This window comes from Dama dama, chromosome 24, assembly GCF_033118175.1.
Source record: "Dama dama isolate Ldn47 chromosome 24, ASM3311817v1, whole genome shotgun sequence".
Taxonomy (NCBI): domain Eukaryota; kingdom Metazoa; phylum Chordata; class Mammalia; order Artiodactyla; family Cervidae; genus Dama; species Dama dama.
In genome coordinates, this window is record NC_083704.1 from 5,508,285 (window position 1) to 5,533,134 (window position 24,850).

Genomic DNA, 24,850 nt, shown 5'->3' on the forward strand with positions numbered 1-24,850 from the left:
CAACAGGACTGGCTCTGATATTTTCTTTGTTGCTTATTTTATTCACTCTTTAGTTGCAATTCATCTCAAATTCAGAAATTATTTTAGTCCGTCTTGGTGGTTATGAATCTTCTCTTTAGTTACTCTTCCTTTCCATTAGTGACATAATACACTGACCACTTGAGGGAAGATGTGTCCTGGGGAGTTTGAGCAAGGTTAGAAAGGAGACATCTTCAAATTATAAAGGTAATTACCCATTAATTAATTTTAGAAATATTTCTTAAGTGACAATTAGGTGCCAAGAACTGTTCTATACTTTGGAATATAGCAGTAAACAAAACAGAAAAGTCTTTTTGACCTGTGTTGCTACATTCTCATGGAGAAAGACAGACAATAAACTTAAGCAAAGGGGGAGGATTGCAGTTGTTGTCCAGTCACTGATTGACTCTAACTCTAAGTGACCTCGTGGACTGCAGCACTCCAGACTCCCATGTCCTCCACCATCTCCTAGAGTTTCCCCAAATCCATGTCCATTGAGTCAATGATGCTTATTTAACCATTTCAACCTCTGCTGTCCCCTTCTCCTTTTGGCTTTCAATCTTTCCCAGCCTCAGAATCTATGTCTGGGTAAAAAGAGCAGGATCTGAGCAGAATAAGAAGGATGGGGATTTTTGGTGTGAAGGGGATATAAAATTTAAAACAGATTGATGAGGATGGACAGAAATGCCAGAAAGTGTCATTTGATAGAAACTTAAAGGAGATGAGACTGTGAGTCTTGCAAATATCTGGGGAATGATGTTCACACCGGGGAACAGATAGATCCAATTTATCTGATGCTGAACTGGGACTGTTATTCTTAAGAAACTGAGAAAGTCTAATGAGGTTGAAACATAAATAAAGGAGGAGTGAGTCTTTGAAGGTAAGGATCTGTAGATAATGGAGGGCCTGCTTGTGAAGGACATTAGGGCCACTGCACAGACTTTGATTTTAACTTAAAATAAATGAGTAAATTTGTAGGTTTTTTTTTTTTTTAAGAACAAGAGTTACATGGATTCCTTTCTTATTTTTGTAAACAACAATTGCAACTGATACACTGAAAATAAACTATAGAGGAAGAAATGTGTAGACCAATTTGAAGGATTTTGCAATATTTTTGGCAAAAATGTTAGTTTGACCAAGATGCTACCAGTGGAGGTCATGAGAAGGGCTCAGATTCACAGCATGTTTTGAAGGCAGGGACATGAGGATTTCTTAGAAGTTTGAAGAGGAGGCAGGAGAGAAGGAGGGTAGGTTGATTCTAAATGTGTGGCTTGAGTAGACTTTACTAATAATAAGAGAAATGAGCAGATCAATCTTTTGGGGGAGTGAGGGCTAGGAATTCAGCTGTAAACATGTGAAGTTCAAAGTATTTATCACTCATCTCATAATTATAGAATATTAGCATTGCAAATCTTTTAGGGGTTGAGTTTTTAACCTAAGAATCATAACTGCTGAATCAACGAATAGATATCTAGGGATTTCTCATCTCTCACAATGTTTGATTGTTTCAGTTCAAGTCAGTCTCTCAGTTGTGTCTGACTCTTTGAGACTCCATGGAACGCAGCATGCTAGGCTTCCCTCTCTATCACCAACTCCTGAAGCTTTCTCAAACTCGTGTCCATAAAGTCGGTGATACCATCCGACCATCTCATCCTCTGTCTTCCCCTTCTCCTCCCATCTTCAATCTATCTCAGCACCAAGGTATTTTCCAATGAGTCAGTTTTTCACATAAAGTAGCCAAAGTATTAGAGTTTCAGCTTCAACATCAGGCTTTCCAATGAATATTCAAGACTGATTTCCTTTAGGATGGACTGGTTGGATATCCTTGCAGTCCAAGGGACTCTCAGTAGTCTTCACCAATGCCACAGTTCAAAGGCATCAATTCTTCAGTGTTCAGCTTTCTTTGTAGTCCAACTCTCACATCCATACATGACTACTGGAAAAAACATAGCTTTGGCTTTATGAACCTTTGTTGACAAAGTAATGTCTCTGCTTTTTAGCATGCTGTATAGATTGGTCATAGTTTTTCTTCAAAGGAACAAGTGTCTTTTGATTTCATGGCTGCAGTCACTCTCTGCAGTGAATTTGGTGCCCCAAAAAATAGTCTCTCACTGATTCCATTGTTTCCCCATCTATTTGCCATGAAGGGATGGGACCAGATACCATGATCTTTGTTTTCTGAATGTTGAGTTCTAAGCCAACTTTTTCACTTTCACTTTCATCAAGAGGCTCTTTAGTTCTTCTTCTCTTTTTGGTATAAGGGTGATGTCATCTGCATATCTGAGGTTACTGGTATTTCTCCCAGCAATCTTGATTCCATCTTGTGCTTCATCCATCCTAGCATTTCACATGATATACTCTGCATATTAGTTAAATAAGCAGAGTGACAATATACAACCTTGACATACTCCTTTCCCAGTTTGCAACCAGTCTGTTTTTTCATTTTCAGTTCTAACTGTTACTTTCTTGACCTGCATACAGATTCCTCAGGAGGCAGGTGAATTGGTCTGGTATTCCCATCTTTTTAAGAATTTTTCAGTTTGTTGTGATCCACACAATCAAAGGTTTTGGCATAGTCAATAAAGCAGAAGTAGATGTTTTTCTGGAACTCCCTCGCTTTTTTGATGATCGAGTGGGTGTTGGCATTTTGATCTCTGCTTCCTCTTCCTTTTCTAAATCCAGCTTGAACATCTGGAAGTTCTGGATTTACATATTATTGAAGCCTGGGTTGGAGAATTTTGAGCATTACTTTACTAACGTGTGAGGTGAGTGCAATTGTGTGGTAGTTTGAGCATTCTTTGGCATGCCTTTCTTTGGGATTGGAATGAAAACTGAGCTTTTCCAGTTCTGTGGCCACTGACGAGTTTTCCAAATTTGCCGGCATATTGAGTGCAGCACTTTCACAGCATCTTCTTTGAGGATTTGAAATATCTCAACTGGAATCCCATCACCTCCTCTAGCTTTGTTCGTAGTGATGCTTCCTAAGGCCCACTTGACTTCACATTCCAGAATGTCTGGCTCTAGGTGAGTGATCACACCATAGTGATTATCTGGGTCATGAAGATCTTTTTTTTTTGTATAGTTCTCTGTATTCTTGCCACCTCTTCTTAATATCTTCTGATTCTGTTAGGTGCATACCATTTCTGTCCTTTATATGGCCATCTTTGCATGAAATATTCCCTTGGTATCTCTAATTTTCTTGAAGAGATCTCTAGCCTTTCCCATTCTATTGTTTCTCTATTTCTTTGCATTGATCACTGACGAAGGCTTTCTTATCTCTCCTTGCTATTCTTTGGAACTCTCCATTCAAATGGGAATATATTTCCTTTTCTCCTTTGCCTTTTGCTTCTCTTTTTTTCAGCTACTTGCAAGGCCTCCTCAGGCCACCATTTTGTCTTTTTGCATTTCTTTTTCTTGCGGATGATCTTGATCACTGCCTCCTGTACAATGTCACAAACCTCTGTCCATAGTTCTTCAGGTACTCTGTCTATCAGATCTAATCCCTTGAATCTATTTGTCACTTCCACTGTATATTCAGAAGGGATTTGATTTAGGTCATACCTGAATGGTCTAGTGGTTTTCCCCGCTTTCTTCAGTTTAAGGCTGACTTCAGCAATAAGGAGTTCATGGTCTGAGCCACAGTCAGCTCCCAGCTGTTGTTTGTTTAAACACAGGAAATTTTGGGTGTTGGGAAGAAGATAATAGTTCTTTTAATGTGTTCTCAAAGAGATCCACAGGTGCACAAATTTATTGCAAGTCTGGTAAAGAATGAGGAAGTCATAATTAGAATAAACAAGCTCACACGATTGATATTTAGGGAAACAAAAATGTGAGAATCTTAAAGTGAAAAGAAAAGTGCTCTTCTTCTGTGGCGCATCGCATCTCTCTCTTCAATTGAGATGGTGAGAATGGTTCATGTATCCAAAACTGCATGCATATTTAAGGATTGCTAATCTGTTCTTCTGGAGAAGGGAATGGCAACCCATTCCCGTATTCTTTCCTGGAGAATTCCATGAATAGAGGAACCTGGTGGGCTACTGTCCATGGGGTCACAAAACAGTCAGACATGACTGAGGACTAACACTAATCTGTTCTTACACATGATCTTGTAGACAACCATTCTACTCTTATATTTATGATAGATTCTATAAGGGATGTTAATAAATGGTATCTTAGGAACTGAATGCTGGAAAAAGATCAACTAATTTTTCATGGGGTGAAATTGTGCTCCAGGGAGAACGCTGGCATTCTTCAAACCACACGTGTTTGTATCTTTTTTTCTCATAGTCCTAATAGGTAAGCAAAAAGATTCACTGTACAGAACAGTAAATTATATATTGTAATAACCTTAAAATATAGGCAGAAAGATAACTGAATCACTGTGCTATACACCCGAAAATAATACACTCTTGTAAATCAACTCTACCTCAATAAGAAAGAAACAAAAAGGAAAAACAAACACACAGACACACACATAGGTGATTAGCATCAGGCTCTGTCCCTATCAATTCAAGGCACTAAAATGTGCATTTCAAAGCCTGCCAATGCTTTATTGAGTGCATGTGAGTAGGCAAAAAAATATGTATATCTATATATGTGTGTGTGTGTGTGTGTGTGTGTGTGTGTGTGTGTGTGTGTGTGTGTGTATATATGTAAAAGTTTTCTGGGTTTTAGAAAGATTATGGGGGACACCACTATTCTGGCTTAAATGATTTCCTTGTGGAAACTTAGCCACATTGTTTTTTCTTGAGGTCAAATTTAAAATATAAGTCAGACATTACTCATTTTTCTTGGAATGAAAATAGTTATTACTTTATGATATTTTCTGGTGACATTTTTATGTACTTATCACTGATATTTTTCTCATTTCTTAAACATGAGAAAGCGTGAGTTGGAGGTTGTTAAAAGACTTGCTCATGATTACAGACCCACCAAGGGATCCAATCAGGATTTGGACTGAAGTGCCATTCCCACTGTGCAGCTGTGCAAGGCTGACTGTGCCAGCCCTGTCTGTTCCCAGCTAGGCTTTCTGATGTGTTTGTGTTCAGCTGTTATGTTAGCGAGGCCTAGGTGAGGAAGAATGGACTCGCTCATATGACTGGGGTCCAGCTTGCTGTGAGAAAGGAGGTCCAAAAGAGAACGTAACCAGATGTAATCCTTCAGCACTCTAACTGAGGCTTATTTACATGGTGGTGTCAGAATGTCAAAAGTGAGAATCGAAGCAGGTGATGTTTCTTGTACGTGTGTTAGCTGCTCAGTCATGTCTGACTCTTTGTGACCCCATGGACTGTAGCCTGCCAGGCTCCTCTGTCCATGGAACTCTTCAGACAGGAACGATGGAGTGGGTAGCCTTCCCTTCTTCAGGGGGTCTTCCTGACCCGGGGACTGAACCTGGGTCTCCTGCATAGCAGGGGAATGCTTTACTGTCTGAGCCACTAGGGAAGCCCAGTGTTTCTTGAGATCCATGCTTAATATCGACACGGTGCTGCCAATGTGGCAAACTCTTTGTCAGTACAAACCACAAGATCATTCTGGATCAAAGGGTAGAATAAGAGAATCTACTCTTGATCTCACAAAATCAGTTTTTTAAAAAAGTCATTTAAAAAATGTTAATCACATAGATCATTGGTTTGTGGTTAATTTACCTCTCTATCTTAGAGACTGACTCCAGGTCTCCTGCATTGAAGGTGAGTTCTTTACCATCTGAACCACCAGGGAAGCCCATTAGAGAGCTAATTTGGTGGGCTACAGTCCATAGCATCGCAAATAGTCAGACTGAAGTGACTTAGCATACTGCACACACATACAGTGTATAATATGATTAATCTGTGACCTCAGAATGATGACTACATGATTTGGTCTTTTAATAGATTGTTCTAAAAGTTCCACCAAATTTACTTATTCACTCCCTCCAAGATTTTGTAGCTTCTTGTGTAAAAACACAGAAAGAGTGCTTCCACTGTTAACTAATAATTTGAAAGGATCTTGTCTTTAAGACTTTCCTAGTCTTTGGAGGTTAAATTTCTATGTAAATACACATTCCTAGTTAGAAAAAGAATTGAAACTGAGAGTCTTTGAGTTTGTTTGTTATCATAAGTTCCCAGTTTATACAAGCCATAGTAATTTTCCCAAGACTTCTGAGTGCCTCTTTCCTACCTTTATTGGAGGGTAGCCTCAGCAGGGAAACTAAGGATTTCAGAGAAATTTCTGTTTAGAGGGAACTTTTCCTCTCTTTCAGTCCATTCTCTGATTTGCAGTCAAACTGAACCTTGAAAATATAAATCTGACCATGTTACTTCCTCATGATGGCAGTGTTCCCATTTATGTTGGTTTCAAGAGCCCAATTCCCAATATGGCTTCCAGTAAGCTTAGTGAATGGATAATTCTTAAAACTCATTCCTGATTCCTCTCTCCACACTTTAAGTTAATCATTCTTAGTTTCTTAGCTCACCAGACTCTCATGTTAAGGATCCGATATATGTTTTTTCTTGTCATGGAAATCCTCTACTCTCTCACATTATCCTTGACAAGGGGCCAGAATCGGATTCATTTTACAGGGTCATATAAATATCTCTTCTTCTGGGAAAACTGTCAGCATAGGCCAGAACTTTTTTTTCTTTTTCCAGTTTTATTCCTCTTTAAAGGGAAGTCTTAGAAGAGTAGTAATTGGTCTGTGCAGATATTTTAGTTTTGTTCTCCAAATTATATTCTATTAAAAATTAATATTATGTTTATGGTGGTATATGCAGTATATTATTCAATCATAAAAATAATAAAATAATAGTATTTGCAGCCACATGGATGGATCTAAGCACTTCCCAGGTGGTGCTAGTGGAAAAGAACCCTCCTGCCAATGCAGGAGATGCAAGAGACTTGGGCTTGAACACTGGGTAGGGAAGATCCCCTGAAGGAGGAAATGGCAACTCACTCCAGTATTCTTGCTGGAAAATCCTGTGACAGAGGAGGAGTCTGGTGGGCTACAGTTCATAGGCTCACAAAGAACTGGACGGGACTGAGCATGCATGCACACCACACTACACATAAAATCTATAAATAATAAGAACTTGCTGTATACAGGAAACCCTAGTCAATACTCTACAATGGTCTATGGGAAAGCAATCCAAGAAAGAATGGAGATATATAAATATAAATGTATTTATATTTGTATATTTATATGTATATTTCTTTACTGTACATCTGAAACTAACACAACATTAAAAATGAATGTACTTTGATAAAAACTTTTTTTAATTAGCTTAATAAGTCTCAGATATTTTTTATTCTTTAGTCAAGTGAGAATTAGCAGAGAAAATTTATAGTAACTATTGAGATGGTGTCTATAGCTTTCTTATTCATTTGTTTTTTGCCAAGTATTACTTTTTCTTCTTTTAATATTTATGTTTAATAATTTTTTGGCTGCATCAAGTCTTAGTTTCATTGAGAGACATCTTTGATGTTCATTGTAGCATGCAGGCTCTATTAGTTGCAGCATGCCAACTCTTAGGTGCAGCACGTGGGATCTAGTTGCCTGAACAGGGATTGAACCTGGGCCTCTTGCATTGAGAGAGTGGAGTCTTAGCCACTGTACCTAAAGGGAAGAACCTATAATGCCCCCTTTTATACATTATCAATATAAAGAAAGCTGAGCACTGAAGAACTGATTCTTTTGAACTGTGGTGTTGGAGAAGACTCTTGAAAGTCCCTTGGACTGCAAGCAAATCCAACTAGTCCATCCTAGAGGAAATCAGTCCTGAATATTCATTGGAAGGATTGATGCTGAAGCTGAAACTCCAGTACTTTGATCACCTGATGTTGAAGAACTGACTCATTTGAGAAGACCATGATGCTGGGAGATTGAAGGCAGATGAGAAGGGGACAACAGAGGATAAGATGGTTGGATGGCATCACTGACTCTATGGGCATGAGTTTGAGTAAACTCCAGGAGTTGGTGATGGACAGGGAGGCCTGGCATGCTGCAGTCCATGGGGTCGCAAAGAGTCATATATGACTGCGTCACTGAACTGAATATAACCAAAAACTCCACCCAAGATAATTCTATTAAGTTTGAGTATATTTAGAACGTTTTATTATACAACTGAATAACAATGGTACTATAACTGTGAAGCTCCCAGGATGTATGGGAATCAATCGTGTAAATAATACACTTTGGTTGAAGTTCTAATAGATGAAGACAAGTGGCAAGAGGGAGGATTATAAAAATTTAAGTTAAAACAAGTTTACAGAACCTAGGATATATGACTAAAGCATCTGTGTTTTGGGTATTAATAAGAAGAAATCCATTTTATGCTGAAAAGAAATGGAATTGCCTTCAGGACTCCAAAGTTGCTTTTACCATCATGTCATCAGTCAAGTCACATCCTCTCTGAACCCTCAGCTACATTAGAAAGGTTAGGATAACAAGTCATTGAAAGATTAAGATACTTCACTAAGTAACAAGTGGAACCAATATATCTTGAGGTAGAAAAATTGGATTTGCATCATAGGCATAGAATTGTCTCTGGTTTGCCTCAGAGATTAATATTTTAACATTAAAGTAAATCACAGTTCTCTTAGTTTTAGCTTTATCTCACTGTCTCCATGGGGGCTTTGCAGATGGAGCTAGTGGTTAAGAATCTTCCTGTCAATGCAGGAGATGTAAGAGATGCAAGTTCAATCTCTGAGAGCTCTGGAAGTTCAAGATATAAACCTAGAGGGATTCATAATTTTTCAATGGAGCTTTGACACCACAAAGTTGGTTCTTTGTAATATTCAACACTACTGAATCCAAATATGCTTCAACTATGTATATAAATCTCACATCAACTAGATAAAAGTGCAGAATAAAAACTCGCTTTGAAGGTAAAGAAATTCAAGTTGTCAGAGAATTATAGGATTGCCTTAGCCGGAAGAAGAAGAGAAAAATATATTTACTTATAAGAGAGGTCAACAGCTTAACACTTGAGAACATGAGGTCTTGGTACAGAAAATTCTAGTTTCAAATACTATCTCTACTGTTGATCAGTTCTAGGTCCTTGGAAACATTTCTTAAACTACATGAGGATTATAATAATATCTTAAAAACTGCGGAAAGTACTAAGTGGGTTAAGTATAGGATTTAGGGCACTGTCCAAACACAAAGTGAAATGTGTGTGTGTGTGTGTGTGTGTTTCTATGTGTACTAATAGTGACAGGAGCAGCACAATGTATTGATATTTGTTGAACTATCATCACCATGCTAGACACATAGATTCTCAATAATACATGCAGAATATTCAAAAATTTTGACCACTCATCATGTACCAGGCATTTGGCTGACATTTTCCTATATATCTGCTTAACTCAATCAGACAACTTTTCAGTGTCATTTTGTTCATTCATTTGATGAGGCTCAGATTCTCACTCATTAAGCAAATAGCAAGTGAAAGCCTTAATTCTAAAATCAGTTACTTTCTCCAATTCTAGTTGTCTTCTCAAGTGACAGACTGAAGATGCAGTATTTTACTGACGTCGTAAGGGATTAATACGCCTCCTAGCAGTTGTTGAGTTAATTGATACCTCTATTTCTTTATTCTAAAAGAAAATTCAGCAATTTTTTCTCCTTATCTTATCAAGCTTTCTCCTAGTGGACATGGAAATTGGAAATCGCACCATCCTGACTGAATTCATCTTACTGGGTCTCTCAACAGACCCCCAGTGGCAACTAATACTATTTGGAGTATTTCTGACTGTCTATTTGGTTACCTTGTCAGGGAACATGACCCTGGTTATCTTAATTCGCATTGATTCCCATCTGCACACACCTATGTATTTTTTCATTGGCAGTCTCTCTTTCTTGGATTTCTGGTACACCTCTGTGTACACTCCCAGAATCCTGGCTACTTGTATCTCAGAAGATAAGCGCTTTTCCTTAGCTGAATGTGGCGCCCAGCTATTCTTTTCTTGCGTCGTAGCCTACACTGAGTGCTTTCTCCTAGCAGTCATGGCATATGACCGCCACATGGCAATTTGTAACCCGCTGCTCTACTCAAGTTCTATGTCTCATTCTCTCTGTACCAGACTTGTTGCTGGCTTCTATATAGGAGGGTTCTTGAATGCCATAGCCCATACTGCCAACACTTTTCGCCTGAGTTTCTGTGGCAAAAATATCATTGACCACTTCTTCTGTGATGCACCACCACTAGTGAAGATGTCATGTACAGACACCAAGGTCTATGAGAAGGTCGTCTTGGGTCTCGTGGGTTTCACGGTCCTCTCAAGCATTCTCGTCATCATAATTTCCTATTTCAACATCCTTCTGGCTATTCTGAGGATCCGCACAGCTTCAGGAGGGCGCAAGGCCTTCTCCACCTGTGCTTCACACCTCATCTCAGTCATGCTCTTCTATGGATCCTTGCTCTTCATGTACTCAAGGCCAAGTTCCACGTACTCCCTGAAGAGAGACAAAATGGCTGCCCTGTTCTACACTGTGATCAACCCGCTGCTCAACCCTCTTATCTATAGCTTGAGAAACAAAGATGTCAAAGAGGCCTTCTGGAAAGCAACAAAGACCATAAGACCTCATAGATGAAGGTGGTCTTTTTTTGCAGAATGTTCTCATTGTGTTTTCTAAGTTATTGGCTTATTAACGTGTTTTAAACATTACCATATTTCAAGTAAATGCAGCATGTTATACTTAAAAGAAGAAACACTGATTAAACCATTTTGGTTTTTATTACTCCTTTTTTGTGATTAAACTATTTTAAACCTGGAGAAGGACATGGCAACCCACTCCAGTACTCTTGCCTGGAAAATCCCATGGATGGAGGAGGATGGTAGGCTACAGTCCATGGGGTTGCAAAGAGTCTGACACGACTGAGCAACTTTACTGTTTTAAATCTATGATATTAGTGTATTTGATGCTTTAAGATACTGTAGTATGCTTCATTTTGTAATTGTGGTTTAGATGATTAGTCGTGTTGGATTCTTGCAACTCCGTGAACTGTAGCCCTCCAGGCTCCTCTGTCCTTGGGTTTCTCCAGACAAGAATGTTAGAGTGGTTTGCCATTTCTTTCTGCAGGGAATCTTCTTGACCCAAGCATCAGACCCACATCCCCTAAACTACAGGTGGCTTCTTTACCACTGAGCCACTATGGTAAACTTATTATGCTTCTTAGCGATACTAAATTTTCCATAACATTTATCTGCCTGATTATCTTTGGAAAGTCTTAGAGAGAAAAAGGAATTTGATGGTTTTTTTGTATAAAGTTTGATTTTGAATCTCAGTGCACAAAGTTCATTCTGTGGGGAAAATATTTGGAGTGGCTAAATTTTTGGAAATTGACTCAAGATTTTATACACATTTATTGTTACCAAGTAATTCCACCATATTTATTCAAGAGCTCTAAATGAGTACATAGAAAATATTATTGTAAATTTATGTCTTTGTAAAATTGATGTATTCTACATTAATTTAATATAGGGTCAAATATTTGGCAAAATATTAAATTGATGTAGATGAAATGCTAGGTCCATGAATCAAGGCAAATTGGAAGTGGTCAAATAGGAGATGTCAAATGTCGATGTTTTAGGAATTTTAGGAATTTTAAGAATCAGCGAACTAAAATGGACTGGAATGGCGGAATTTAACTCAGATGACCGTTATATCTACTACTGGGCAAGAATCCCTTAGAAGAAATGGAGTAGCCATCATAGTCAACAAAGAGCCTGAAATGCAGTACTTGGATTCAATCTCAAAAATGACAGAATGATCTCTGTTTCCACGGCAAACCATTCAATATCACAGTAATCTAAGTCTACACCCTGACTAGTAATGCTCAAGAAGCTGAAGTTGAATGGTTCTATGAAGACCTAGTAGATATTCTTGAACTAACACCCCCAAAAAATGTCCTTTTCATTATAGGGGACTGAAATGCAAAAGTAGGAAGTCAACAAATATCTAGAGTAACAAGCAAATTTGGCCTTGGAGTACAGATTGCAGCAGTGATTTTTGCCAAGAGAACGCACTGGTTGTAAAAAAAAAACACCCTCTTCCATCAACACAAGAAAAGACTCTACACATGGACATCACCAGATGGCCAGCATTGAAATCAGATTGATTATATTCTTTGTAGCCAAAGAGGGAGAAGCTCTATACAGTCAAAAAACAAGACCAGCTGCTGACTGCAACTCAGATCATGAACTCCTTATTGTGAAATTCAGACTTAAATTGAAGAAAGTAGGGAAAACAACTAGACCATTCAGATCTGACCTACGATTATACAGTCAAAGTGCAAAATAGATTCAAGGGATTAGATCTGATAGACAGAGTGCCTGAAGGACTATGGATGGAGGTTCATGATACTGTGCAGGAGGCAGTGATCAAGACCATCCCCAAGAAAGAGAAATGCAAAAAAGCAAAATAGCTGCCTGATGAGGCCTCACAAATAGCTGAGAAAAGAAGAGAAGCTAAAGGCAAAGGAGAAAAGGAAAGACATGGCCATTTGAATGCAGAGTTCCAAAGAATAGCAAGGAGAGATAAGAAAGCCTTCCTCAGTGATAAATGCAGAGAAATAGAAGAAAACAATAAAATGGGAAAGACTAGAATGCCTGTCTCAGAATCATTTAAATCAGTTTCTGCACCAGCCAGGATTGTAGATTCCTGCAAACCCTTAGGATTTGATGGCAATTAAATAAAACTGTGTTTTGAGAAATTGAGAATTAGTAAGATGGAGAAGGGGATGGCAGAGGATGAGATGGTTGGATGACATCACCAACTTGAAGAGTTTCACATCTAGTCTTAGCAAGCTCCAGGAGTTGGTGATGGATACAGAGCCCTGGTGTGCTGCCATCCATGGGGTCACAAAGAGTTGGACATGACTGAGCGACTGAACTGAAGATGGAGAATTTTTTTTTGAGACTAAGTTTTCCTAGTGAGAATTTTCATTCTCATTTTTCTTTAGCTATGTAGAAGCCAAATTAAACTTATGTGTATACATATGCATACCATATACACATATGTTCAGAACATTATATATATATATATATATACATATGTTATTAAAATCTTGTGCATATAAAATCACATGTTCACTAATATTATTTTTAAACATTTTAATTTATTTATTTTTAATTGAGGGAGAGTTTCTTTCCAGTATTGTGTTGCTTTCTGCCATACATCAACATGAATCAGCCATAGGTGTATATATTTGTCTCTCTCTCCTGAACTCCCCTTCCACTTCCCACCCCATCCCACATCTCTAGGTTTGTCACAGAGCCCCAGTTTGAGCTCCTTGAGTCATATAGCAAATTCCGGCTGGCTATCTGTTTTACATATGGTAATGAACATGTTCCCCTGCTGCTCTTTGCATTTGTTCCATGGTCTCCTTCCACACCTTCTATCCACAAGTCTGTTCTCCAAGTCTTTGTCTCCATTGCTGCCTTTGTTACATGTTGAATACCTTTCCTTTGTTCTTCCAAATCCATGCTCCATGCTTTTAATCTCATCTCTGCTCCAGGATGCTCAGTTATACTAACTGCATCAGTGGGCTCATTTGTTCTCTGCATACTTAGTGTGTTTAACCAGTGATTGTGACTAGAAAGGAAGAGAGTAGGGTCAGAGTGTTTTTTCCCAGCCTCCTTTCTTGCAAAAATGTCATAGCTGGCTTCATCCCTGGACCTAAATCATAGATCCTGCTGGATGACCCATTTCAAAGTTTCCCCTCCAGTGCTCATAACCTCTTTCTTTTCTTATATTCATTCCTCCAGGAACAGAGGAGGAAACAGCTCTCAGAAGTTGTTCAGTTCAGAAGTTATTAGATCTAGATTTATCACACCAGTCTGGAAATTCTGCAAGCCTTAGACATCCCTTTGTATTAATGCCTTTATTAAACCCTCACCAAATTAACCAGTTTGTGTGACCTTCTGCTACCTTCCAGGTTCATAACTGATATTGGTGTTAGAGAAGTCTCAGGAGATAAACTTTCAAATATAATTGAATTGTTCACATATTTGAAGATTAGACATATAAACTCATCCTGGTGGGAAATGGCACAGTAGTAACATTTAGCATCTTGGAGTGGTTTACTGTGCCCTTCTCCAGGGGATCTTCCTGACCCAGGGATCGAACCCATGTCTCTTATGTCTCCTGCACCGGCAGGTGGGTTCTTTACCACTAGCACCACCTGAGAAGCCCCTCTAGTAGCATCAGACTTACTTAATGATCACCAGTGGCATCATGGAATGAAAGCTAGGTGGAAACAGCGCACTCAGGGATCACTTCCTGTAGCAGAGAAACATGCAGATGGAGATTATAAACATCATGGGGGGAGTTGGCTTCTGCTGCAGTTTAAACCTGAGACTATCCAGTTGATAAAACAAACAGGCAGCAGCAAGCTTAAACTATATCTTTGAAGAAGACTCTCTCTTCCTCTGGTCCTTGGGAAACTATATTTGAGGACAGATGCTATGACCATATTGTAGCAGTGCAGAGTTACCTCCCCAAATAAACTTGTTTTGTATTTAAGGAAAGATAAGAATATTACCAGAAGGGAGTGAGGTTCTGAGGCATAGGGCAGAGAAGTAAAAATCTGAGAATTTTTCATCTCTAATCCTTAAGTCTCATTTCTAAAACCAATAATTTCTCCCTTAATCGAGGGAATAAGAACTTTCATATCATTGCCTCATTATTGACTGTACCTGGGAGGGTTGAACACATGCAGAAACAAGCCTCCCTTACACTCAACCCCATCATCCTCCCTTTCCTCTGTGTTTGGTGTGAAACTTCAAAACCCCCATAGCCCAGACAGTGAAATGCCAAATCTGACCTGCTAAGAATTTCAGGACATCACCAATCAAGGTTGGCAAGAGTCTGGAGAATATCTATAGGAATGGATTCTGAAAGCATGAGACCAAGGACAACAAAACTTTAAGTTTAGTATGGCTAACTGTATTGACACAGGAACACTAAACAAGGATTTGGAATTTGAAATCAGAATGTCAGACCAACCTGGCATGATATTGAAGATGGACAACAGAAATATCATAAATAACCTATTAGGTGTGATCTACTCCACTGCTGCCTAAACATTCACCCTCCTCACCTCTCACCTGGCTTCTCAAAGGGCTTCAAGAACATACACTTTCCCAAGGTATTCATTGGAAGGTCTGATGCTGAAGCTGAAACACCAATACTTTGGCCACCTGATGTGAACAACTGACTCATTTGAAAAGACCCTGATGCTGGGAAAGATTGAGGGCAGGAGGAGAAGGGGATGACAGAGGATGAGATGGTTGGATGGCATCACTGACTCAATGGACGTGAAGTTGAGTAAATTCTGGGAGTTGGCAATGGACAGGAAGACCTGGTGTGCTGCAGTCCGTGGGGTCTCAAAAAGTCAGATACGACTGAGCAACTAAACTGGACTAAAGAAACACACTGTTTAGGGAGCCATTAGCACCCTTGTAAGGCTCAGCAGGAGCTACCATCAGTATGCTATGGGTGATGGCAAGAGAAGCTGCCGTGGGACTGGACTCCAAAACATTAGAAACCAGGTTGCAGTGCATAGCTGTCAGTCTCACACTTGAAAGAATGACTTAAGTGGACATTTTTCTGTCACAGTTTCTCTGAAGAATTAACTACTGAGTGCTGAGGGTCAAGATACATGTATATACATATTTGTTTAGTTACAGAAATGTTATATATAAAAACTACCTTAGAGGTGAATGGACTGAGTTCCTTGTCAGTTGAAGGAAGTAGCAAATAGAGTGGAAAATTGATGTGCTCAAGGTCACATAGGTAAAAGCACAACTTTGTCAAGAACCTGGTCCTCCTGATAGATTCTAGGGTACCATGATATCTGTTCATAGAAAAAGGAAAAAAAGAAAGACAGAAGGGAGAAATGAAGGAGGCAAAGCTCCAATAGCTATCACACTGAAAAGGAATATTAAGCATTTTAATAATCCATTAACTCATGACCCTTACCCAAAGATCTTCCATTAAAGAAAAAAGATAATTATATTTTTGTGGGATTTTAGAAATCACAATAAAGTAGCACAGGAATTTTACCCTTTATTTGTTTATTTTTAAAGAGAGTCAGTGCTTTCTGATACTTTCTGATGAAGCTTTAAAGGGAAGGAAATAGTTTTAAGCAATCAGGGAAACAATGACACTTGGTCTCTTTTACCTTTACTTTGTCTTCTCTTCTTTCTTTTTTAAAGAACTTGTTTTCTTTTGATGTGGACTGTTTTTAAAGTCTTTATTGAACTTGTTGCAATATTGCTTCCATTTTATGTTTTGTTTTTTTGGCCACGAGGTATGTGGGGTTTTAGCTCTCTCACCAGGGATCGAACCCACACCCCCTGCATTGGAAGATGAAGTCTTAAACACTGCAATCAGGGAAGTCCCTGGAAGGTGCTTCTTGCTGAGCACATACCTCTATAAACAGACAGTGTTCCCTTCACGTACATTTGGTAAAAATTCTTCAAGAAAGGTAACTTTCCCTACTAAACTCAGTTTGGAATATATTGTTTGGCTGTCCACATATGGATAAATGGTAATATAAAAATGCAAAAGTTTTAAGTATATTATTATAAAAATGTCAATATGTATATACAATATATTTATGATCACTGGCAAAGCCACGTTAATTCTTTTTAAAGTTCTATTACATAGATGTGAAATAAAATTCATATTTTTTGATGACACAAGAAAAAATTACAGATTAAAAAAAGAGTTTTGATGTCCTTTGGTCTCCTCTCTCCTCTGTGCTCTGCACTGTGTATCAGCATTACGCATCAACCCATCAACAGAAACACTTGCTCAGCCGTAAAGACCAACCCTCCCCCAGCATCATCAGCTCCTTAAAAGAAAATCTTGCTTCTTGATCTTGTAAGGAGCCATGGGCATATTTAGATTTGGGTTGTGTAATCTGTCAATGGGCTTCCCTGATTGCTCAGATGGTACAGAATCCGCCTGCGACACAGGAGACCTGGGCTCAATCCCTGGGTTGGGAAGATGCCCTGGAGAAGGGAAAGGCTACCCACTCCAGTATTCTGACCTGGAGAATCCCAAGTCCTTGGGGTCACAAAGAGTTAGACATGACTGAGAGACTTTCACTTTTTTCAGCCTGTCAATGATCCATCATTGAATGTACATCTCTCTGTATCCAAAAAAAAAAAAAAAAAAAAACTTTTATAATTGTGCCTTGACTTCTTGCTGCAGTTAATGGGGTTGCAAAGAGTCTAACACGACTTAGCAACTGAATAACAAACAACAATGACTTCTAATGTGCAGAAGGGTTCTCAGAGTTTTCTGAGATGTTATAATTGTCAATTTGGCTTGAATAAAATTTTCCACTTATTTCTCAGATTGACTAATTTTTCATTGACATAGGTAATATATTAATTCATGCCTGCTTGCTACTAAAAGGAGTTAAGTCATGCTGAAATATAAAGATGAAAAATGACCAAAAACCCCCTTTAACCTTTTACTTCATAATCTTCAAATCCAACTTTCTTCTCATGAGATAATAATCTTGCCTCTTAACTTTTTAAATGGACTTTTTTATTTTTTAAGAATTTTTGTTTCCCAGCAAAATTGAATGGAAAGACTTGAAATAAATTATTAGTCCCAAGATGGAATCTCTTTTGCCTCGGGTGCCTGTCAGTAAAACTGAACTTTTATGTTCAGGTAAATGTTCCACATGACTAGAAGCTTTGTATATCTAGTCTACCAGTTCCCAAGTGTAACTCAACTCTGAGCTCTAACATAAGAGAGAGCCTGGTGAGTACAGAAGCTGAGAGGGATTAACGTAAGATGGTTTGGAGAGAGCAACCGGAAATGAACCATAAGTGTTATCAGCTCACCAAGCTTACTGAAGCCATATGAGGTGTTTGGACTTGAAAACAACAGAAATGGAAACAATACCATCATGAGGGTGTAACATGATCAGACTTACATTTTCAAGGTTTACTCTGGAAGTTGATCAGAGAATGGATTGAAATGAAGGAAAAGTTTCCTCTTAATTTGAATTTCTCTGAAATCCTTAGTCCTCTATTCCCTGCTGTGGCCAATCCTCTGATAAAGGCAGGAAAGAGGTATTTAAAAGTCTTGGAGAAATTACTAGGAATTGTATAAACTGTGAACTTATCCAATAAACAAGACCCAAAGACTCTCAGTTTCAATTTCTCTTCTAACCAGGAATGTGTATTTATATAGCAATTTTACCTCAAAAGACTAGGAAAGTCTTAAAGACAAGATCCTTTAAAGTATTAGTTGGTAATGAAAGTATCTCTTCTGTAGTTTTACATAAGAAACTACAAAATCTTTGAAAGAGTGAATAAATAAATTTGGTGAAAACTTTAAAACATTATATAAAAAGACCAAATCATATATTCATCATTCTGACTTTTTAAGTCCTGATAGTTTACAATAATCTACATGTCAGAGGGCCACATCTTGGAGAAACCTGCCCTTAGACCCATCAAGGTCAAATATGCAAGCCCCACCAATCATGCCCTCTTTCTGCACTGCTGCTTCTCAGTCAGTTCAGTTGCTCAGCTGTCTCTGGCTCTTTGAGACCCCATGGACAGCAGCACGCCAGGCTTCCTGGCCCATCACCAACTGCTGGAGCTTGCTGCTTCTAATACTCTATAAAATTTGCTGTTATCCAAAATCCCTAAGAAAGAGTTTGCACTGCCTGTGAGGCACTGTAGTCCCCCATTCATGGATTGTTTTCCTTTGCATAAAGATATCAAACCTGGTTAATTTTTCTTTCTTCTTTTTCATTTGACAAAAGTACACATGATAAAATTCTTTAGCAGTTTTTGCTTGTTTGTTTGTTATCATGCTTCTGTGGAAGAGATATTATATTCTAATAACTTGCTTGGAATTACATTTTCCATGATTAAATTATCTTTCTTAAAAGCAGGAACTGCATGTTTGTTCATTTTTAATTGTAAGCAATGGCACTGCCTACTTAGTTGTTGGGGTTTCCATGTGTATTTGTTTGATTTTTAAGTAAATGACCAAAACCTTTGGAGTTGGGGGTAGGCTAGTCTACATTGCAGTTCAAGTTCTTGGGAAGCATCATCTTCCCAATAATCAGTGACTCTCAGGTCTGGTCCTTTTCTGCTTTTGAGGTCACCATCACCAACAGATGGTTTGGCAAAAGGTAAAGATAGACTATACTATCTCATGGGGTTCTCAAGCCAAGAATACTGAAATGCTTTGCCTTTCCTTTCTCCAAGTGGATCACGTTTTGTCAGAACTCTCCACCATGACCCATCCATCTTGGGTGGCCCTACATGGCATGGTTCAGTTAGACAAGGCTGTGGTCCATGTGATCAGATTGGTTAGTTTTCTGTTATTGTGGTGTTCAGTCTGTCTGCCTCTGATTGAGAAAGATAAGGGATTTATGGAAGCTTCCTGATGGGAGAGACTGACTGAGGGGGATACTGGGTCTTGTTCCCATCTGGGCCATGCTCAGTAAATCTTTAATCTGATTTTCTGTTGAAGGGAGGGGCTGTGTTCCCTCCCCGTTACTTGGCCTGAGGCCAAACTATGGTGGAAATAATGAAGATAATTGCAACCTCCTTCAAAAGGTCCCATGCAAGAACAGTTACACTCAGTGCCCCCAAGCCTGCAGCACCACCACTGACCCACGCCTCCACCAGAGACTCCTGGACACTCACCGGCAAGTCTGGGTCAGTCTTTTGTGGGTTCACTGCTCCTTTCTCCTGGGTCCTGGTGCACAAGCTTCTGTTTTTTCTTTCCCAGAGTCTATTTCCCAGTCCTGTGTAAATTCTGGAGGCTCTATTTGTCATTAATGGCGACCTCCTCCAAGAGGGCTTATGCTATACCCAGGTCTGCTGCACCCAGAACCCCTGCCCCTGCAGCAGTCCATTGCTGACCTGTGCCTCCACAGGAGACACTTAAACACAGTTCTGTCCCAGTATCTGTGGAGTCTCTGGGTCCTGGTGCACACAAGGTATGTTTGAGCCCGTTGAGCATCTCTGGCAGGTATGGTGTTTGATTCTAAACACAATTTTGCCCCTTCTACCATCTTGCTGACGCTTCACCTTTGCCCTTGGTAAGTAGGGGAAATCACTAGACTGTTCATATATGACCTAAATCAAATCCCTTATGATTATACAGTGGAAGTGACAAATAGACTCAAGGAATTAAATTTGATAGACAGAGTTACTGAAGAACTATGGAGAGAGGTTCTTGACATTGTACAGGAGTCAGGGATCAAGACCATCCCAAAGAAAAAGAAATGCAAAAAGGCAAAATGGTTGTAAGAGGAGGCCATAAAAATATCTCTGAAAAAAAGGGAAGCAAAAGGCAAAGGAGAAAAGGAAAGATAATCCCATTTGAATGCAGAGTTCCAAAGAATAGCAAGGAGAGATAAGAAAGCCTTCCTCAGTGATCAGTGCAAAGAAATAGAGGGAAACAATAGAATGGGAAAGACTAAAGATCTCTTCAAGAAAATCAGAGATACCAAGGGAACATTTCATGAAAAGATGGGCTCAATAAAGGACAGAAATATTCCTAACAGGAGCAGAAGATATTAAGAAGAGGTGGCAATAATACACAGAAGAACTGTTCCAAAAAAGGTCTTCATGACCCAGATAATCATGATGATGTGATAACTCACCTAGAGCCAGACATTCTGGAATGCGAAGTCAAGTGGGCCTTAGGAAACATCACTACAAAGAAAGTTAGTGGAGATGATGTAATTCCAGTTGAGCTATTTCAAATACTAGAAGATGATGCTGTGAAAGTGCTACACTCAATATGCCAGCAAATTTGGAAAACTCAGCAGTGGCCACAGAACTGCAAAAGGTCAGTTTCATTCCAATCCCTAAGAAAGGCAATCCCAAAGAATGCTCAAAGTACTGCATAATTGCACTCATCTCACACACTAGCAAAGTAATGCTCAAAATTCTCCAAGCCAGGTTTCAACAGTACGTGAATCACGAACTTCCACAAGTTCAAGCTGGTTTTAGAAAAGGCAGAGGAACCAGAGATCAAATTGCCAACATCTTCTGGATCATTGAAAAAACAAGAGAGTTCCAGAAAAAATCTATTTCTGCCTTATTGACTATGCCAAAGCCTTTAACTATGTGGACCACAGCAAACTATGGAATATTATTAAAGAGATGGGAATACAAGATCACCTGACCTGCCTCCTGAGAAATCTGTATGCAGGTCAAGAAGCAACAGTTAGAACTGGACATGAAACAACAGACTGGTTCCAAATGGGGAAAGGGGTACATCAAGGCTGTATATTGTCACCCTGCTTAGTTAACTTATTTGCAGAGTACATCATGAGAAACGCTGGACCATATGAAACACAGTCTGGAATGAAGATTGCTGGGAGAAATATCAGTAACCTCAGATATGCATATGACACCACACTTATGGCAGAAAGGGAAGAACTAAAGAGCCTCTTGATGAATGTATAGCAAAACCACTATAATATTGTAAAACATTTAGCCTCCAATTAAAATAAATAAATTTGCATTAAAAAAAAAAAAGAATGTGAAAGAGGAGACTGAAAACTTTGGCCTAAATCTCAACATTCAGAAAACTAATATCATGGCATCTGGTCCCATCACTTCATGGCAAATAGATGGGGAAACAATGGAAACAGTGAGACTTCATTTTCAGGGGGCTCCAAAATCACTGTAGATGATGACTGCAGCCATGAAATTAAAAGACACTTGCTCGTTGGAAAAAAAAAAAAGTTAGGACAAACCTAGACAACATACTGAAAACCAGAGACATTACTTTGCCAACAAAGGTCCATCTAGTCAAAGTTATCACTTTTCCTCTAGTCATGTATGGATGTGAGAGTTGGGCTATAAAGAAAGCTGAGTACTGAAGAAGTGATGCTTTTGAACCGTGATGTTGGAGAAGACTCTGAGAGTCCCTTGGACACCTAGGACATCCAACTAGTCCATCCTAAAGGAGATCAGTCCTGAATATTCATTGTAAGGACTGATACTGAAACTGAAACTCCAGTACTTTGGCCACCTGCTATGAAGGTCTGTCTCATTTCAAATGACCCTGATGCTGGGAAAGATTGAAGGCAAGAGGAGAAGTGGACGAAAGAGGATGAGATGGTTGGATGGCATCACTGATTCAATGGACATGAGTTTGAGTAAACTCAGGGAGTTGGTGATGGACAGGGAAACACGGTGTACTGCAGTGCATGGGGTCGCAAAAAGTCATACATGACTAAGGAACTGAAGTGAATTAAGCTGAACTAAAAGATAGACTATGGATGATTGTGCATAGGGTTTTATAGCCAGAAATAAAATTGGTGCATCTTACTTTTGTTTTTACTCAATTGGCCAAAATTTAGCCATGGGATCCTTCCTTAATTGTGGAGTGAGCAGTAGTTTCGTATTCTCAGAAGAGCAGATGGGTGGGGTGATTATCTAGCTTCCTTTATTTCAAAGAATGCAGGTGTCTTAAAAAATATGAAAAGACAAATTATTGCTTTTCAAATGATTGGTTCCAGTGATGATTGTTTTCATAATTATGATTCACTCCCTCAATTGAAATTCTTTTATATGCAAAACAGTAACCCTTCAATTAGGACTTCTCTTTTTTTCCCACAATGTCTGCAATAAAATCTCAGTATGTCCTTTTGTATATCTTCACGGTCCTCTTGGCAATTTTTTCTTAAGATTTTAGCTAGCTGTCTTCTTCCGGTCTTAAATCTCAACTATACTGATGATAGGGATCTGTTGATGCTATTTTATGGTTTATCCACATTTGTCCACCTCTCATAATATACATGTATTCATAGTATCATAGAATCTTCAGTATTCTTGCCTTGAGAACCCCATGAACAGCATGAAAAGGCAAAAAGATAGGACACTAAAAGATGAACTCCCCAGGTTGGTAAGGGCCCAATATGCTACCGGTGATCAGTGGAGAAAGAATGAAAGGATGCAGCCAAAGCAAAAATAACAACCAGTTGTGGATGGGATGAGTGATAGAAGCAAGGTTCAAGGCTTTAAAGAGCAATATTGCATAGAAACCTGAAATGTTAAGTCCACGAATCAAGGCAAATTGGAAGTGATCAAACAGGAGATGGCAAGAGTGAACCTCAACATTCTAGGAATCAGTGAACTAAGATGGACTGGAATGAGTGACTTTAACTCAGATGACCATATATCTGCTACTGTGGGCAGGAATCCCTTAGAAGAAATGGAGTAGCCATCATGGTCAACAAAAGAGTCCAAAATGCAGTATTCGGATGCAATCTCAAAAACGACAGAATGATCTCTTCATTTCCTAGGCAAACCATTCAATATCACGGTAATCCAAGTCTATGTCCCAACCAGTAACACTGAAGAAGCTGAATTTGAACAGTTCTATGAAGACTTACAAGACCTTCTAGAACTAACACCCAAAAAAGATGTCCTTTTCATTATAGGGGACTGGAATGCAAAAGTAGGAAGTCAAGAAACACCTGGAGTAACAGGCAAATTTGGCCTTGGAGTACAGACTGGAGCAGGGCAAAGGCTAATAGAGTTCAGTTAAGAGAATTCACTGGTCATTGCAAACACCCTCTTCCAACAACACAAGAGTAGACTCTACACATGGACATCACCAGATGGTCGACACCTAAATCAGATTGATTATGTTCTTTGCAGCCAAAGAGGGAGAAGCTCTACAGTTAGCAAAAACAAGACCGGGAGCTGACTGTGGCTCAGATCGTGAAATCCTTATTACCAAATTCTGACTGAAATTGAAGAAAGTGGAGAAAACCACTACATCATTCAAGTATGACCTAAATCAAATCCCTTATGACTATACAGTTGAACGGAGAAATACATTTAAGGGACTAGATCTGACAGACAGAGTGCCTGAGGAACTATGAGTGGAGGTTCATGACATTGTACAGGAGACAGGAATCAAGACCATCCCCAAGAAAAAGAAAAGCAGAAAAGCAAAATGGCTGTTTGAGGAGGCCTTACAAATAGCTAGGAAAAAGAGGGAAGCAAAAGGCAAAGGAGAAAAGGAAAGCTATACCCATTTGAATGCAGAGTTCCAAAGACTAGCAAGGAGAGATAAGAAAGCATTCCTCAGCGATCAGTGCAAAGGAATGGAGGAAAACAATAGAATGGGAAAGACTAGAGATTTTTTCAAGATAATTAGAGATACAAAGGGAACATCTCATGCAAAGATGGGCTCAATAAAGGACAGAAATGGTAGGGACCTAACAGAAGCAGAAGATATTAAGAAGAGGTGGCAAGAATACACAGAAGAACTGTAAAAAAAAAGATCTTCATGACCCAGATAATCACAATGGTGTGATCACTCACCTAGAGCCAGGCATCCTGGAATGTGAAGTCAAGTGGGCCTTAGGAAACATCACTACAAAGAAAGCTAATGGAGGCGACGGAATTCCAGTTGAGTTATTTCAAATCCTCAAAGATGATGCTGTGAAAGTGCTACACTCAATATGCCAGCAAATTTGGGAAACTCAGCAGTGGCCACAGGACTGGAAAAGCTCAGTTTTCATTCCAATCCCAAAGAATGTTCAAACTACCGCACAATTGCACACATCTCACATGCTAGTAAAGTAAGGCTCAAAATTCTCCAAGCCAGGCTTCAGCAATACATGAACCATGAACTTCCAGATGTTCCAGCTGTTTTTAGAAAAGGCACAGGAACCAGAGATTAAATTGCCAACATTTGCTGGATCATCGAAAAAGCAAGAGAGTTCCAGAAAAACATCTATTTCTGCTTTATTGACTATGCCAAAGATTTTGACCATGTGGATCACAATAAACTGTGGAATATTATGAAAGAAATAGGAATACAAGACCACCT

At 39.1% G+C, this 24,850-nt stretch overlaps 1 protein-coding gene across 1 annotated transcript; it reads left to right on the top strand.

Moving 5' to 3' along the window:
• Positions 1-9,646: 9,646 nt before the first annotated feature.
• On the top strand, positions 9,647-10,585 carry LOC133046208 (olfactory receptor 9G4-like). The gene has a single exon (XM_061129131.1). It carries the CDS (start codon positions 9,647-9,649, stop codon positions 10,583-10,585), a length of 939 nt encoding a protein of 312 aa, XP_060985114.1.
• The last annotated feature ends 14,265 nt before the right edge of the window (positions 10,586-24,850 follow it).

Excerpts from the sequence above, each read along its gene's own strand:
- LOC133046208 (XM_061129131.1), top strand. The coding sequence starts at position 9,647 with ATGGAAATTGGAAATCGCACCATCCTGACTGAATTCATCTTACTGGGT.